The following is an 18424-nucleotide window of genomic DNA, read 5'->3' as shown; positions in this document are numbered from 1 at the left end:
AGATTATATATATAAGGTAACATCTTAATAAAATTTAATAGGTTTTCTAATTATACTAAAACTATAAAATCCAAATTCTCTTAATATCCTCCAATACTTCGCATTATTATCATCAATTCTATTTGCTTCGACTTTGAATCCCATAATTAGTCGATTAATGAGGTGTTAGGATACTCTACCTTATCTCTTAATTGCTTTCGATTCCCCTTTGTCAAGTCATATCAAACTAGTGGTGGGTTGGGTGGCAAGAGCACTTGGATACTTTATTCCTTGTCATGAAAAGCAAACTACAGCTGCAAAGATCAATTGGCAAGTCCATGTAAGAATGAAGACATTTTTGACAAGGAAGTCTTTGGTGCTATAATGATTCATTATTATCACAGAATTTATTCCTCTGAATTATTCAAAGTGCATGCTTATAATTGGTAAAGAGAAGGACTAGCAACCATCAATTTGCTTTAACATGATGGCCTGTTTTTTATGCTGCAAATATTTTTTATCTTTATTCTTCTATACATCATGCAAGTTAATCTTTAGAAGTAGAAATATTATCTGAGATGCGTAATATCTTAGTTTAGTTTAAATATTTTTGATCAATAATTTATATTCATTAAGTTAAATAATCTGATTATGATAAATGACTTGAGGTCCAAGTATTCAAATAGAAAAGAATTATCCATAGAGGTATATCATAATGTTAAATGAGATATCAAACCCTTTGAGAGATGGTAAGATCATAAGTTTAATCCTATATCAAAATAAGAAATAATCAGTATTATTATATTCACCAAGTCCTTTTAAACCTTGCAATAGTATTGTATTTGATGAATGAAGTTTGTGTAGGGAGTCTGTTTTGGATGTTGAAATTATTAGGCAGCTTATGAAGGATTCACTTTCTAATCCATCATTATCTGTTATATCATCATGTTAACAAAATCTTGATTACATTATTAGGATCAACAGTATGAGCTGTAATTGACTTTATTGGTCGAATGACCAAATTATTTGACCAACAATTTGTGTTTTTTTTTTTTGGGTTAATTGAGAGGGTAATTGGGTCCAAATAATTGACATAGTAACTGTGGTTTAATATGCATAATCATTGAGATTTGAACTTATAATTTAATTTTTTATATCTTATTTTTCTTTTAGATACTATTTTTGTTAACATTGTTCCCATCCAATAACTACTATAAATACAAAAAAAAACAGGTTTTTACTCATCACATTGACATTTTAAAATCTATAAGATGGACTATTTTTGTTCACTAAGAGCCAATTAATCGGGCCTAATTCAATTGATTTTTATTATTTCTGATCTAAGTGTAAACCTATAATTATGTTTGCGAATGAGAAAAATAAAAAATGAGAGACTTAAGAAAAGTATGATTGTTCTATATTTTTCTTTGGCTTGGATAAATAGGGAAACACCGTTATAAAAGTTACTTTAATTCTTTGATATCGTAAAATCGATTATAATATTTTTATTTATTTATTTTTATTTTTTAAAAATTATTTAGCTAGTCAATCAGGTTTAAAAATAGAACCCTTAAGGTAATTATTCATGTCAATTATCAAGTTAAAAAAAATCATAATTAAATTCATTATTCTATCCCACTTGCGTTGACTTTACTTAAGCATTACGAACAAATAATTACGAATGTTGCACGTTATCGAGTCTCATGAACATTCGAAATTAAGTTACGAATAAACAATTACTAACGTTGCACGTTATCGAGTCTCATAAACATTCGAAAAGACGAGGACCACTAAGATACTTGTATGAAGTTAGAACCGTTGTATTTTAAGATCTAATAAAATCGACTAACCAATTGATCTTATAGAAGTTAAGAACTAGAGATTTGATTCTTCTAATTGTTTATTTGAGAGCTTGCCATAAAATCAGAGATTTTTTTCCTGAAAGGAAATTGAAAAGCTGCTGTTGATACGCTGAGCGGATATAAACAGTGCTCATAGCATCGGCACTAATGAAAGATGCAAAATTTTCAATATGTCAATGATCAATTTGCCATCTGCCTCAAATATGAACATTCAGAAAACCATATTAGATAGATAGCATCAAACCATGATGACTGCTAACACTACCAAGTCATCTCTACCAAGAAAACTATACCACTAGAATTTGAACCATCACAATAAGCTCTGTCATGGAGTTTTCTTTTCTTTGCCAAGACACCAACTACACTGTTCCACACTGGGAGATTGTAGCTTCAAAACAATTATGATTCCCATCACATCAAACTCCAAGGTGATGGTAACCTCAATTATGAATCCGATCGCATCAAACTCCAAGATGATTGTAACCTCATTCTTTCTGTAAGTTCATGACACTTATATCCATTTAAATATTTCCACAGAAATAAATCTTTGTTTACTAGGCTAGGCTAGAGGACACATCGAGTTATAAATTCTATCTCCGTACAACGTGTTCTTAATGCGGTAAAGTTAATATTTAGTACAAGTACGAAACTAATAAATAAAAACCAAGTAGCTAATGATGGAGTTACCATTATACATTTTCATGTTTGCATTCCTTTAAAAAAAATATCCATTTTATTTAAAAGAAAACATAGAAATCTTGAAAGTGAAATAAAAAAACACAGATTTTAAATATAATTATACTTACTTCAGAAATAAAAAAAACTTTGTCATTCATGTCATCCTAGTTTACTTCTTTATTTTCTTTTTTTCGATAATACTATGTGACTCTTATTTGATCGTTATCGAGTTTTCATCATAAAATTACAGGTTAATTATAGATTATTTTATGCAATTAGTTATCTTTAGTATTTCGATCCTTATACTTTCAAAAGTTATATTAGGATCTCTATATTTATAAAAATAAAATATTTAACTTCATTTCTTCTTAGACTCTATTGACGGATTAAATGTTTCTTCTCACAACATCGACTCTATTGACGAAAATATTATTGAGTTTACCACTGAGTACATACCGAGTTTGTCTCAGTCGACGATACAAAGAAAAATAAGATTAAATATTTTTTTTATAAAAAAATAATATAATTTTTAAAAATATAAAGATTTACATAAGATAATCATATTTTACAGTGTGCTCGAGGACTCCTATCGTAAACTGCACAAACAATAGCAGAAAAGAATGGAATGCAGCGAAGGTTTTGGGAGATGATCGTGACAGGCGAAGCCCAGCGTGAGAATATACAATTTGTCCCCAAGAAACATCATCTACAAAGAGTCAAACACCTTTTTCTTCGCTCGTCTCCAACCACATATGTTTACTGACTTGTCGATTACATAGAAAAAGAAGAAGACGATGAACAATAAGAATCTGAGTTCATTCATAATCTTTAGCTAAGGAAAACATTCAATCATGCCACTAACCAAGCTATGATCGCAAGGATATCCCTCCAACTCTGAGAAATATATATATATATATATATATATATATATATATCACCTCTATTGTTTTGTTGTATTTCACATCCATTAGTTAATAAGACTGATGGGGACAAACAGTATCCTATAGTAGGAATGCTGCAATAAATATCATCATGTCTTTTACTATTTAATACTGTTGTACACACCCATGAATGGATATTCGTTGACTATCTGATATCACTTAGTATTTTTTGTACCTTTTGATATTGTCAATAAATACCATTTGATAAATTTCTCTATATTATTTTGATAGACATTATTTGATGATGATGAGGACAAAATAATATATATGATACTAAGAATCATAGACTAAATAGTGAAATATTATGGACTAAAAGCTTCAAGTAGAAGGGGGGCTTATTTGCAAGATGCTCAAAGGCCAAGAGGTGTCAATTTATTTTAGCCTAGAGAAGAGGAGGAGGTCGTTAGTCCAACACAGCTATTAAGACGCACTTGCGGGAGGAGGAAGAGGAGGAAGAAGAAGATGATCACGGCGGGGGATTTCTACAATGTGATGACGGCGGTGGTGCCGTTGTACGTAGCCATGATCCTGGCTTACGGCTCCGTGAAGTGGTGGAAGGTCTTCACGCCGACCCAGTGCTCCGGCATCAACCGCTTCGTGGCTCTCTTCGCCGTGCCGCTCCTCTCTTTCCACTTCATCTCTGGGAATGACCCCTACACCATGAACCTCCGGTTCATCGCCGCCGACACCCTGCAGAAGCTGATCGTGCTGGCCGGGCTCGCTGCCTGGGGCGTCCTCAGCCGCCGCGGCCGCCTCGACTGGACCATCACCACCTTCGCCCTCGGGACCCTCCCCAACACCCTGGTGATGGGCATCCCCCTCCTTCGGGGCATGTATGGAGAGGTCTCCCACAGTCTCATGGTCCAGATCGTCGTCCTCCAGTGCATCATCTGGTACACTCTCATGCTCTTCCTCTTCGAGTACCGCGCCGCCAAGCTCCTCATCGCCGAGCAGTTCCCTGATACCGCCGGCGCCATCGCCTCCATCAGTGTCGACTCCGACGTCGTCTCGCTCGACGGCCGCGACGCGCTCGAGACGGAGGCGCACGTCATGGAGGACGGCAAGCTGCACATCACCGTGAGGCGGTCGAACGCGTCGCGGTCGGACGTCTACCCCAGGCGCTCGATGGGCTTCTCGGCGGCCACACCCCGGCCGTCCAACCTCACCAACGCGGAGATCTACTCGCTGCAGTCGTCGCGCAACCCCACGCCCAGAGGTTCCAGCTTCAACCACAACGACTTCTACTCCATGGTGGCCGGCAGGGGCTCCAATTTCGGGGCGGCCGACGTCTACGGGGTCCGAGCAGGGGCGGCGGCGGCGGCGACGACACCGAGACCGTCCAACTACGAGGAGGAGTACGGTGCCGGAAATCCTGCGGGTGCCAAGCCTAGGATCCAAAACCAATTTCCAGTTACTACGACCGCAGCATCTCCCAACTACCCGGCTCCGAATCCAGCTGTGTTCGTTCAGGCGGCGTCAAGGACGAGCGGGCCTAAAAGAGCCAATGGACAACCCCATCTGTTGAAGACGGAGGACGGAGGGGGGAAGGACCTCCACATGTTCTTGTGGAGCTCAAGCGCATCTCCAGTCTCCGACGTGTTCGGCAACAGCAAGGAGTACGGTGTGCCGTCGACAGATCCTACCGGTATAAAAGATGTCAGGGTGGCAGTTTCTCCCGGCAAAGGTAAAGTAGTTATTTTCAGTTGGTTCGATGGAAAGGGTCAATTCGATGGAGCCGATTTGGTTTACAGTGGATGGCCGGAGGGAGAACAGGGATGAGTATGTAGGGCGAGAGGATTTCAGCTTTGGCAACAGGGCAGCCATGGACAAAGATGGCACAGCTCAGCACGAGGGAGATGAGAAGGTAAAGGAGGTCAAGAAAGGAGGGCTACGAGAAGTGACAGCGATGCCGCCGACCAGCGTCATGACCAGGCTGATACTGATCATGGTTTGGCGGAAGCTGATCCGCAATCCCAACACCTACTCCAGCTTGATCGGCATCATCTGGGCTCTCGTCTGCTTCAGGTAATCGAACAGGAACAGTGTCACCCTTACATCAATAGTAAAGATTCGTATTACAATTCTCCAACTCATGCTACCTCGCTTCTGCTGGCACTGCAGATGGAATGTTCAGATGCCTGCGATCGTGTTGCAGTCCATCTCCATACTGTCGGATGCTGGCCTTGGAATGGCCATGTTCAGCCTTGGTCCGTATTCATGTGTATCTTGTCTCACGTGCCCTATTTCTTTGATTTTACTGATCGGGATTTGGATTGATGTCGGAGTGGGGTTTCAGGTCTGTTCATGGCGTTGCAGCCAAGGGTCATAGCATGTGGGAACAAGGCAGCAGCTTTCGCCATGGCGGTGAGGTTCCTAACAGGCCCGGCTGTCATGGCTGTGGCTTCCCTAGCCATCGGCCTACGTGGTGTTCTCTTGCGCGTCGCCATTGTACAGGTACTTTTATTATGACCCCTCCTCCATCTCACCCGACACCACTTTAATGCATGACTTTTCCTTCTTTCCTTCTCTTTGTCATGGACAGGCAGCGCTGCCTCAAGGCATCGTTCCCTTTGTGTTTGCCAAGGAGTACAATGTGCATCCTGATATCCTTAGCACAGCGTGAGTACATCTCAGCCGGCATTCTTTTTCTGTTGCCTTGCTTCCTTGTTTTCCTTCAGGTAAATTTCATGCTCGCTTGCCGCAGAGTGATATTTGGAATGCTAATCGCCCTGCCCATCACACTGGTGTATTACATCCTACTGGGCATATGATGTCAAGAGCATGACACAAGCGACAGGAGGGAGGAAGTCATGACCGCATCACCGCACCGGCAGACAAGCTGCAGCGGACAAAATGGACACAAGTAAAAGAGAAAGCAACCAGAAACCGCAGAAAGGGAAGTAGAATTTTGTTGTAAAACCTGTGTGCCATTCAATCCCGAACTTGTGGTTGCTCTTTTCCTCTTTGCTATGCTTTTGTTGGTTGTGAATGTAGTAGCAGTACATCATCGTGACCAGTAGCGCAGAATTAGACAGAATGGATGGTTCAGTTGCTCTTGCGAGTGAAAAGTGTTGTGGGGCATGCGGATGAGATGTTTGATTCTTTCCCGTCCATAAGGCCCCCTCCCTCGTTCGGGGTTTGACACCGACCCCTTTGGCATATTCATCGACAGACTGAACCACCCGACGCAGCCATCTACTGCTGCTGCTGTCATTTCTCGATCGTCCGCGATGTTGCCCGGTTCTTCAGGCGCTGAACACTCCAAAGCTTTCTTCTTGCTACAACTATTTTAGTAGCACTAGCAAGATTTCTTTGTTCATTTTTTCATTTATAGCACATGCAATCACAATTCGAATCTAACAGTAGTAATTTGCAAGGAATCAATATCCAGTCACTCCCCCTTGGAGTTTGCTCTCTGACAGAGACAGCATGAGCAACAAAAGAACACAAGAAATTTGCTCCACTTCAACGAAGACCTCCTCTCTTTCCTGCATTTTCTGATGGAGTAGTACCTTCTAATTCAGTGCGAGCGGAAGATCTCGATGTCCTCTTCTGTTTTCGTGTGTGGTAGGATCGACTTCATCCATCCCCATATAGACGAACAACCCTTCTCTGATGGAGAGAAAATTTTTGCCCATCCTGAAAAGTGATGAAAAGAACCTCCTTGACCCGTAAAGATAAGATCGTCTGTCCCTCTTTCAAAATATATGATTAAACAGAAACTTTTTGGGCGACTGATGTCGATGGTGAAGCCAACAAGGAAGAGGGAGAGTTGACATGGGAGTACAAAGAAGTATGGTGTCATCATGTTAATTGCTATGTCGCTAGCAAGGACAGTATTATTGGAGGGACCATATTGCTGGTGAGGGGGAGTTTGTAATGAGGGGGATATGAAGCTTATCTCTCTGAAACCAGTAAACTGCGAGATTCCTTCGCTCTCCATCAATGAGAAGGTGGGATGCAGAAGAGTTGATGTTGTGGTGGCTGTAGCGAGGACAACGTCGCCGGCAAGGAGATAGTGATGAGATTGGCAGCCCCGACCATGAATCCTGTACTAACTCAGAGATGGGCATTATGTGGTCACCAAGAAAATGTTTGGACATTAGTACACAAATCGAGAATAAAATCAAATCAAATATGAAAGAAATACGACAACACATCTAGCAAAAAACGCCACAAGGATGAGAAGTGCACAAATAGCATGATGTTCTAAATATTTGTCATTTGATTCTATGAGGATCATAATGGAAAACGATATATGATTATTTTCGTATGTCACTGCAAATTAGTGCCTACCGCATACTGACATTTTGAAGCCAATACGGGAAAAGGGTAGCAAGATTGGATATGCATTTCCAAGATTCTGACTTTGGTGATAAAGAATCATCATCAATTATTCTGCTTTTATTTGACAAAAAAAAGATGTAGCTAAATCTAGCAACCAAAGAAACATAGAAAGCTAAATAGTCTCAACAGGGAATTGACATTTGGTGATCAGTTTTCTTTAAGAAAGGATAGGTGGCTGCACGTTGGTGGTGACGTGTTACCACCGTCAGCCATACCTTCTTCACATTTCCTACTATTAGGATTAAACACTATTTACCATCTCTTTATAGTGGGCTAAAAAACAACATAAAAAATAACATATTATTAATCATGAAATTTTTAGGAGAAGATATTCAGTGATAAAATTTTAGAAAAGTATAGGTTTTAATCACTAAAACATCTTTGATATAAATATATGAATATATCAACCTTTAGGGATAGTTATTATAATCGAGTCGATAAACAAGGTGTTCAATCGAATAAGTGGGGGAGAATGTCAAGGATAATACTATAAATAGGTTGTTCGATAGAATGCTCGTATAAAACTGTATCTTTCAATTTTGTTCATGCTTTGCACAACATATATTGAGCTTGTAATAGACTTTGTAACTCTATTTTAGTTGGCTTTTGTGACTATTGTAGGCTTGTTAACATAGGTTGTGTAAGAGGTAAAATTTTCTAAAAAAGATCATATAGATAGCTATTTTCGGGGTTTCTTTAGCTTCATAGAGTAATATAGAATATTAGCTAATACAATATCAAAGAGCTACCCGAATGGTATATGGTTGGATAAACTTTTGAGATAATGTCTAGGATTGATTCATTGTCTTGTTCCATAATAATATTATGTGAGCACTTATGGGGACTTTTGATCGAGATGAATTACCTTGGACATTTTGTCGTGCAACTGTACAGAGTTTGTAAAGTTTATATTTATAATTGTTATTGTCTATGAAGTATTTGTTGAAATAAGATATTTCGAAAAGACTGGACGAACTCACAACGATATCTTATGACTGAGGTAAAACCAACTAAGTCTATAATAATATATTTAATAAAAAATATTTTAAAATATATTAGATAATTTAAATTTATGTATAATAAAAATTTTAAATATTTAAAAATAATAAAAATGATAATATCAACTAGGTTGAATGATAATACCAACATTGGTGGTATTACATGAAAGCTGGATCAATTTTAATTTCTTTCACGTATCAATTCTAATTTCATGGATGAAAATATCTTCTTGAAGAAATATAAAAAAGTTTATTTGAAAAATATTTAAATTTTTTTTGTTATGTTACAAAACTAAATCAGTTTTATATAGTCCAACATTTCAAGGAAGTTATCAAAAGACCAATGAGGCCAATGGGTTCATTTTGATTTTTGAATACATTGATCCAATAATTAAATCGGACATGTAATGGTCTGATTCGTAATTTTTTTTTGTTTGACTATTCGATTCAATCTGGTTTTGATAATTATGCTTTGATGGCATATTTTAGTACAAATTCATAGCTAACAGATTACTTATTTTTTATGATGATGATAACTTAAAGAGTTGATGCGTCCAGTATGATTTCAGCTTAATCTTGATAGGGTAAAATTATATATATATATATATATATATATATATATGTGTGTGTGTGTGTTCATCTAAATTTAATTTTAGCATATATATATCCCCAAAAAATAAAAAAAAATTATACAAAAAGACTGTAGTTAATCATGGTTGATTGGTTGTTAACATCAAGACGCTGACACTTCAAATGACATTAATATGGATAAAGATAGTACAAATATTATCACAAATTAATAGTTCTTTTGTATTTATCCATTTATATTGAAGTTTTCGATGAAGTAATATAAAAGGATATTTTAAGGTATTTTATATTATAATATTTTAAACTCAATGATCATCACATCTATAGGTGGTTAACCTGAGTTAGTGGATTTACGAGTAAAGGAGTGAGATATATGTGACATATTTTTAGATATTCGAAGTGATATAATTAATAACATGTCAAAGCTTCAATAAAAATTAAGAAGCCAAAGCAGCAAAATAAAAGACAGAAAATGCCACGGGCTACGAACTTGCAAAGGTCGAAGACGAGCTTGCACTGCTTGTTTGATGATGGCGCTGCGAAACTGCAACCAGGATAGGAAGAAGCACTTTTGTCGAGGCCGCGGCCGACCGGACATCAGCTGGTGGCCGACATCGACATCGCTCGCCACCTCGACGAGCTTAGGCCGGTTATAATAATACAACTGACTGTGATCTGCTCCATGCCAACCCCACCACCGTTGCTGCCGCCATCGTCCTCCCCCCCTCCGTTCCGCGCGTGGGTGCCGCTTTCTATGGCCGCCATGGCCGTGCAGTCTCTGTCGCTTTGGATTTCTCTTTTGGACTAGATTGTGTCCCGTAGAGAGAGAGAGAGAGAGAGGATAACGAGATCCATTCCCATGCTATAATCTATCCATCCAGCTTGAGAGGTATGGAGGTAGGGTTAATTGTAGGTTGTCTTTTGTAATGAGTTATTTTTAATATTTTTAAAAATTATATTAAAATCTTTATATTTACGAAAGTTAAATATCGAGATTTTTATAAGGATTAAAAAGATAATTTTATAAAATTAAAAATAAAAAAAAATTATTGGAACAACGAGGTTAAATATTTACGTATAAGGATTTTAATATAATTTTTGAAAGTATAAGAACTGATAAATTAAAGATAACTATTTATTTTTTATTTTTTAAATTACCTCTTGTTTTTTTGATACACATAATTTTTGAAATATAATATAACATCTTATAGAAAAAATTTCCTAGGAAATCATGTAATTGTTAGGATAACTTATTTGCATCCATATCACTATTTTCTCTAAAGAAATCTACGTATTGCTTAAAAAAGATTACAACTATTGCCCCTATAAATTTTAACCTACTTTTCGATCACATGTAACATTTTAAACTCCTCAAACAAAATAAAAAATGTTAAAATAATTTTAAACTCCTTAAATGCATGCGTCCATCTCATTTTGAAACTCGGATGTATTTTTCAGGATGGAAAAGAAACTCATCATTAACTTTACCAGACGAGTTTATATGAATAAATATTATTTTTATGATGTAAATTTAAGATGATACAAAGAGGCATTTCAATATGATTAATATTATGTACTAATTGATCAGGATTAACATATATAATATTAGACATCAATTTAGCTTAAAGACTCAAATAATTATATAATAGTGGAATTTAATATATATGATCTTATTATTTTAATTTCTAAAATAATAATTTAATTAAAAATAAAAATTATTTATTCATTAAATAAAGAGAAATATATAGGGGATGTCAATTATACCCATAGGTATCGAAGCCACTCATAATAGAACACTCTCCACTTCATGCTCATACTTATAGTAATCCATTAATATGTGAATTAAGATGTTAGGTCTAAACATTAGATGGGCAAGCTTTCGTTATTCAATCGATTATGATTCAATTAAAGTGATTATTTAAATCGATTCAATTAGATTATGATTCAATTAAAGTGGTTATTTAAATCGATTCAATTAGATTGGGTGAATCATTTGATTCAATTGAATCATTCAATAGTAATAACTTCTTCTCGTAATCTCATGTATTGCACGTATCCAATCCCTAATTGCTAGATAGTTATTTAATTTTATTTTTATCGATACTCCTTTCTCTATAAAATATTTCATGAAAATAAATATATTTAGCTTGACAATTTCTAATTCAAACCTTAACCTTAACTAACTCGATCCAAAATCTAGAATTATAGATATGATAACTTATCATATATTCGATCCCTAACTTTTCTATCTGATGCTGATATATTAAATAATATCCATACAATTCGTAATTATGTGAAGATCTGAGAGGTTTTTCTGTTATTTTAATAGTGTAAATAACATCACCGACAACCTTAAGGAACGGCTTTGATCAGTCTTCTTAGAATCGGTCCCATTCGCAGGCGCGGGAAGTTAGCCGTCGCATGGGTTCTCTTCTTTGCTCGTCTGGCCTCCGCGATGGATCTGTTTGAGGGCTCTCGCTGATCCCTCCTCCCGAGCTTCCTTTACTCTCCCTCCGCTCCCTCTCCATGGACCTGGTCCTGGGCCGGACCCTTGCCTCGCCTCGCCGGTGGAGGCGGGCTATGGCCCATCGCCGATCTCCGTTGTTGTTCAGGCGCCCATCGAGCCGGGAAAGTCCGAGATGTGCTTGCGGTTATTATCCGCCGCCTGCACGGCCGGAGGCATCGCCGCTTACGGCCTCACCCACATGGCCGTCACCCGTTAGACCTTGTGAAGTGTAACATGAAGGTGAGAACCGGAAGCCTTTGTTGTGCGCTTAGATCTTGGTGCTTGCATTTGGCAATTACTACTTTCCAGTCCATTCGGTTCCTCGGCGGTTCTTGCGGATTACTAAGATCTTCCACCACCACTTATTTCTTCTTCTTTTCTTTTTCTTTTATTCTTTTTTGTGGAATGAGAACGTTCAATGTCGTGATATAATCTTGTACAATTTAATTCAAGATTTTGTTTTTTTAAATGCTATCGTATTGATGGTTTCGGATTTCGGCAATCTGAGCTTCTCTAGGATGGTTGATCCATGCCATCGGATTTTTATTTATCGACTTGGTTGCTGCATGCCTTGGATTTGGGCAACATCGGTTTATTGTCTCTATCATAGTTCTTGTGATTTATTCTGGTGCAAATGTCTCTGTTTCTGTGAGATCATAACAGTTTTCATGTGTTAGCAGCAAATGTACAGTTTTTGTTCAAAATGATTCGGTAGGGCTGGATTAAGGTCTCGACTCTTCTATTTGGGGAATACGTTCTTGAAATGAATTAGTTCTGTTGACTAGGGTTGATGTTGATCTCAATTTTTATTCATTGTATCATTTTGACCGTAAGTCTTTGCTGGAGTTTTTTTTAGATCGACCCAGCTAAGTACCAGAGCATCTCTTCAGGATTTGGGGTCGTGCTTAAAGAACAAGGGGCCAGGGGTTTCTTCAGGGGATGGGCACCTACTCTGCTTTGGTACAGTGCGCTAGCGGCGTGCAAGATTGGGTTTTCTCAGTTTTTCAAGAGGTACTATTCAGATATAGCTGGCCCAGAGTATGCCACCAAGTATCAGATGTTGATCTACCTTGCGAGTTTTACTTCCGCTGAAGTGATTGCTGATGTTTCTCTCTGACCCTTCGAGGCAGTGAAGGTGCGGGTCCAGACAGCCTGGATTTGCAAGGGGATTGCGTGATGGATTACCTTAGCTTGTAAAATCTGAAGGTGTTTTGGGGTATGATTTCTTTCTTTGTCATTTTACCTTTCTCACTCTGTTTTATTCTTTTGTAATTACTTTATTTATCCTCGAAATTATTTATTGCAGATTATACAAAGGTATAGTTCCGCTTTGGGGGCAGGGTTTACTTGTAAGCTAAAATTATCCTCTTTTTTTCTCTCTGTTTATATTAAGTGGTCAGTGTTATCTTTGTTTTCTCACTTAATAATTGTGGTGTGTAAGAAGTTATCTGTCTTGACATTGTATGTGTTGGTAAACCGCTGAATGCTTGATTTATCAAGAGGTTCATCATTGTATGTTGAATTAAAAAAGCAATTGATTGCTAGTTTCAAACGTCGATAAATCTTGATTGATCAAGATTTTGCATAATAATTGCATTTTACGAGTTGTGCTATATGTTTTCTTTATAAATGCTTGGATAAATAAATGTGCAGATGCAAGCACATCTATCTGTAGTACAGATGGCTTATGTTGTCCTTTATCTTGACAATTTTCTGTACTGAACTAGTAACGTAAGACTTTTATATTGCTTTAGCAGAACCCATACTTGTGATTTGGGTGTGTGATACTTCTTTCTCTATGCTTCAATTTTCCTGTCACTGCAATCTTCTTGTTTAGTTACTGATCCGGTAATCATTTATAATTCAGTAGTCATTGAACCTAAAGGCAAATGCAAAAGATTATATATTGCTACAATGTCTTTCATTATTCAGTTGTGTTTAGCTATGGATGTCTGGCAGCTTTTCTATGCTGTGTAGTGTGCATTGAATATTTATTTAACTACATTGACTTAGCTATGTATTCCATAATCAATCCAATTGTGTTTGGCATATGGTTGCCTAGCATCTTTTCCGTTCACATCATTATGCATTTTTTCCAACATCAGTGTGCTCATCCCCAAGGATTTGGAAGCTTGTATGACTTGTTGGCCTCTTTATGGTTAAGCGAAGGAATCTTGCTATGTAGCAATCTTCTGAAAGCCAGATTGACTACTATAACAACAATAAGCAAACTTCCTTGTCATGTTTCTTGTATAACTCTCTCATGGGAAACAAGACTTATGAGAGTAAATGTATAATAGATCATTCATTTTGTGAGGCCTCTAGTGAAAGACTAATACAAAGGTGCATTCTTAATCATGCGGTAAGCAAACTTGTCGATCGGAAGATGCTGAAAGTGATGGCATAGGAGGATAAGTTTTCTATGAGAACAAATTGGGAGTTTGATTTTCAAAATGAACCTTTCAGCCTTCCAATTCATGTGTAAATTCTATAATAACCCTTGGTTTTGTACATATTTATGTCCCTATTTAAATTTAATATCATTACCTTCAGGATATTTATGTCCTATTTTGCTGTGTACATTTACTAGTGCATTGTTGTTAGTTGCTTCTCGAATTATAGTTATTCCCAGTTAATTGATGATCTGGATAATGATAAGGTGGTTTTGTGCATATGAGCCTTTGTGGTTTTAAATGCTTAGTTTTGTCTGCCATGTAACCCAAGTCTTATAGATTAGATTCTATGTCAAATTGATATGTAACCCAAGTCTTATAGATTAGATTCTATGTCAAACTGATATGAGTTTGCTTGATGCAGATAATTTGATGAAATTTGCCTCGTTTCAAATTGTTTTTGTCATGATATACAAATATGCATTTCCAAGATCCAAGGAAAAAATGAACATCAATCTTTCGAGGGAGAACATCTTTGGTACAGCTGCTTGAATGCAATACCTCTATAAGGGGCATCAATGTATTCATGTACCGATATAGGTCAACCTCATGAATTCCAAAACTTAGTGGTACATGTATTGCCTTTTAAGATTATGAAGCATCGTACCTTTCTAATCTAAATTCATTCTTGCACAATAATTACTTCTTTCTATGCATTTCATATTCAATATTTCAGTCTCAAGACATCTTCTAACCCAAACTAATTCCCCTAATCTTTTTCCCAACTATGAAATCAATAATAATTTATCTATCTGCATAATTTATAGAAGCAAATCAATAATAAAAGAAATCAAGGAAAAAACATCAGCAGCAACTATTGGAGGACCCGCTTCCATCCACGGCAAACCCCGTGACGGCGCTCGTACGTGATGCAGTATCGTCACCTCCAGCCAAAGCCACCACCCCTTCTACTATTTCTGATCCTCCTCCACCGCCTCCCACCGCTGCCGGTGGCTCCATGAACCCTCGGCCGTAGAGTCTCAGGAAGTTTAGCGACTCCACCTTCGGCTCCCACACCTCCATGTTGCCTTCCAACATCCCCACCACCACCGCCATGCTCGGCCGCAGCCAGGGCTCCTCGTGCAGGCAACACAGTGCCAACTTCACCACCCGCGCCACCTCCTCCTCCCTCACCCGCCACTCTAGCCTCTGGTCCGCCAGTTGCAGGTACCGCCCCTCCTCGTGCCCCTCCAGTGCCACCAGGGGAAAGTAACCGCCCCCTGCCGCCGCCGCCGACGACCATCCTGACCCACTCCCCTCCTCCTCTTCCTCACACTCCTCGCTCCCCCCCGACCGGTTCTTTCTCCCATGCACGATCTCCAGCAAAACCATCCCGAAGCTGTACACGTCCGTCCGGTCCGAGATGGCAGCGTTGGTCAGCCACTCCGGCGCCAGGTAGCCCCGCGTCCCCCGCATCGTTGTGAACAGCCCCGACTGTTCCGGTGACAGCAGCTTCGCCAAACCGAAGTCGGAGATCTTCACCTGCCCCCCGTCGTGCAGAAGGATGTTCTCCGGCTTCACATCGCAGTGGATGATCTTGTGGTCGCAGCCGGCGTGCAGGTATGCCAGGCCCCGGGCCGCGCCCCTCGCGATGTCCACCCGCTCTTGCCACTCCAGCGCTGGGCCGACACCGAACAGGGAGCGGTCCAGGGAGCCCCGGTTCATGTACTCGTACACCAGTAGGCGCCGGTTCCCCTGCGCGCAGAACCCGCGAAGGCGCACCAGGTTGACGTGCCGAATGTTCCCGATGATGGCGATCTCCGTGCAGAACTCCTTCCGCCCCTGCAGCCCCGCGCTCTCGATCCTCTTCACCGCCACCGTCGTCCTGTCCGGGAGCTCCCCCTTGTACACCGCCCCAAACCCCCCGGAGCCTATCTTGTTCCTGAAGTAGTTTGTCGCCGCCTCCAGCTCCTTGAAGGTGAACCTGGTCGGGAGGCCCGGTATCAAAGTGTCGCTTCCGCCATCGTTCTCATCGGTCGATTCGTCATCATCGGTGTCCAACGACTGCGTCTTGGACGACTTGTGGCGTCCTAAGTTTATCTCCTTCGTTGCCAGCCTTTTTGATGGCCTTCTCATCCTTAGGCGTCTCGGGTCGTTGCTCCTCTTCCACCATATGATCCCCGCCGAGACTACGACGAAAATAAGCAAGAATGCCGCTACAGTGGGCAACAAGATCGCGATCAAGTGGGTCTTCGACGTGCCGCCCGAAGTCGGTGGCGACGATCCTGAAACCAGCGTCTTGATGTAGCCGATGGAGCTCGAAGTCTCGCCGGCATTTCTTTTGAAGAGAGAACCAAGTGTGTTACGCATGAGATAACAGGACTTGGAAGAATTCCTATAGAAGAATCCGAGACATGTGCAGTTCCCTGTGCAGAGGTTTTGGCACGCTGAGATATCGTTGCCGGAGGTCGCTGGACTCGCGAATTTGTTGGCGAAGTAGTCAATTCCGCTCCCAAGCTGTATATAAGTGGTGGCCAAATCCGAATCGCCGCCGCAGGAGGCTGAAGACGAGGAAGAGGATGAGGGAGGTAGAGATCCGTTGGCCGGTGAGCAATTGCCAGATTCCAACTGCACGAAGCGAGCCGGGCAGTTGCAGGTGGAGCCGTTGGCTCCTGCGGTGCAAACGCCGAGCGACAGGCAGGGGAACGGGAGATCGCAGTTGCTGGTCGGCGCGGTGAATTCGTCGTCGAGGATCGACGAGGCGTTGGCGGCCGAGTAGCTGAAAACGTGGAACCGCCCCGTGGGGTCCAACTTCACAATCCGGAAATCCGACGTCGGCAGGAACGCCTGCAACACGACCTTCCCCTCGGTGGAGTATAGGTTGAGGCCGGTGACGTTGGTGGCCATGTAGGCGACTCCTGAATTGGAATTCTTGAACGAGCGCACGTCCTTCGACAGGCTCCAGTACTGCTGGGCGCCGCCCTTCCAGGTCATGATGGCATCGCCGGTGGTCAGGACGAGGGAGTAATCGCCGCTAGCAAAGTCATTATCAGAGACCGAGGCGATGAGGGAGGAGCCGGCGGGGAGGACTTGGCTGGAGAGGAGGGTGTCGGTGGGGTGATCGAAGGACTGCCAGAGGGTGGCGTTGGCGGCATCGAGGAGGAGGAAATTGCCGGAGTCGAGGAGGCGGAGGGCGCGCACGGGGGAGGGGAGGCGGGGAGTGGACCACAGGACGGAACCGTTGGGGTGCGAGACGACAAGGCCGCGTGTAGAGAGCGTAACGGTGCCGTCTCTGGGAGCGGGCGCGTCGCGGTTGGCCGACCACACGACTTTTCTGGTGGCCGAGTGGGTAAGCGAAAGGTAGAAGCGCGACTGCTGGCCGCCGGGGTTGGCGATGGCGGCGACGAAGTTGGCGTTGGGCGAGGCGAGGAACACGCCGCTGTTGTCGACGAAGTTGAGGTAGGAGGCGGTGAAGTTGGGGTAGAGGAACTCGGTGGCGACGGGGCCAGCGAGGGAGTCGCGGGTGAGGAGGAAGAGGAAGAGGAGGAGGAGGAGGAAGAGCGAAGAGGAGGTTGGCATTGGCGTTGTGGATGCAGTGTGAAGCCTCCCTCCATTAGGTGGAGAAGGAGAAGATGAGGGTGGTTTGGTGCTGACTTGGGTTGGCGTTGACTCGTCGGAGGTCGTGAGAAGTGCGGCGGTGGGAAGTACGTACCGGCCCGAGTTTATGTGGGTTTGTGACATCGGGACCGGTCTTTTCAGTTTCATTGTTTATTGACTTCACATCAATTTAAGGTTTCAAATTTTGTGACACAAAAAGAGAACTATTATATATATAACACTATATGTGTGAAAAAAAATCATATGATTAATCTTTTTTATTTTCTAGAAAATATTATAAAATTCTCTATTTTTGAGATATTTGAAAAATAATATATTTTTTTAAAACAAATTAAAGGTTAATAGATAAATAAAATATAAAATATCAATTTAACGGTGATGTTTCAAATTCACTAATCAAAAGTTGAGCTTCTAAATCTCATCCAACATCCGATATATTTTATTTATATGAAGCTCAAAAATCATAATAGGCTTTTAGTATACAACATAAAGAAATAGATACATTGTAATATAC

General features: G+C 40.6%; 2 protein-coding genes and 1 pseudogene across 2 annotated transcripts; 2 read left to right on the top strand and 1 right to left on the bottom strand.

The window, feature by feature from the left end:
* Positions 1-3829: 3829 nt before the first annotated feature.
* LOC103999169 (probable auxin efflux carrier component 1c) lies at positions 3830-6521 on the top strand. The gene is made up of 6 exons (XM_009420836.3): positions 3830-5144; positions 5212-5485; positions 5582-5667; positions 5757-5914; positions 6003-6079; positions 6165-6521. Exons 1-6 carry the CDS (start codon positions 3923-3925, stop codon positions 6229-6231), a joined length of 1884 nt encoding a protein of 627 aa, XP_009419111.2. The 5' UTR covers positions 3830-3922; the 3' UTR covers positions 6232-6521.
* Positions 6522-11848: 5327 nt separating this feature from the next.
* On the top strand, positions 11849-14338 carry LOC135648986 (mitochondrial phosphate carrier protein 3, mitochondrial-like; annotated as a pseudogene).
* Positions 14339-14905: 567 nt separating this feature from the next.
* Positions 14906-17974, bottom strand: LOC135648984 (G-type lectin S-receptor-like serine/threonine-protein kinase At5g35370). The gene has a single exon (XM_065167049.1). The coding sequence runs from the start codon at positions 17869-17871 to the stop codon at positions 15157-15159; it is 2715 nt and encodes a 904-aa protein (XP_065023121.1). The 5' UTR covers positions 17872-17974; the 3' UTR covers positions 14906-15156.
* Positions 17975-18424: the final 450 nt, after the last annotated feature.

This window comes from Musa acuminata, chromosome BXJ3-9 (assembly GCF_036884655.1).
Source record: "Musa acuminata AAA Group cultivar baxijiao chromosome BXJ3-9, Cavendish_Baxijiao_AAA, whole genome shotgun sequence".
In the NCBI taxonomy this organism is placed as follows: Eukaryota; Viridiplantae; Streptophyta; class Magnoliopsida; order Zingiberales; family Musaceae; genus Musa; species Musa acuminata.
Note: the sequence above shows the minus strand (reverse complement) of the source record. Positions and strands in the feature narration are given on the sequence as shown.

Coding starts and splice junctions, on each gene's coding strand:
- LOC103999169 (XM_009420836.3), top strand. CDS start 3,923: ATGATCACGGCGGGGGATTTCTACAATGTGATGACGGCGGTGGTGCCG. Junction 5,145..5,211: donor GGCAGTTTCTCCCGGCAAAG/GTAAAGTAGTTA, acceptor TTTGGTTTACAG/TGGATGGCCGGAGGGAGAAC. Junction 5,486..5,581: donor TGGGCTCTCGTCTGCTTCAG/GTAATCGAACAG, acceptor CTGGCACTGCAG/ATGGAATGTTCAGATGCCTG.
- LOC135648984 (XM_065167049.1), bottom strand. CDS start 17,871: ATGCCAACCTCCTCTTCGCTCTTCCTCCTCCTCCTCCTCTTCCTCTTC.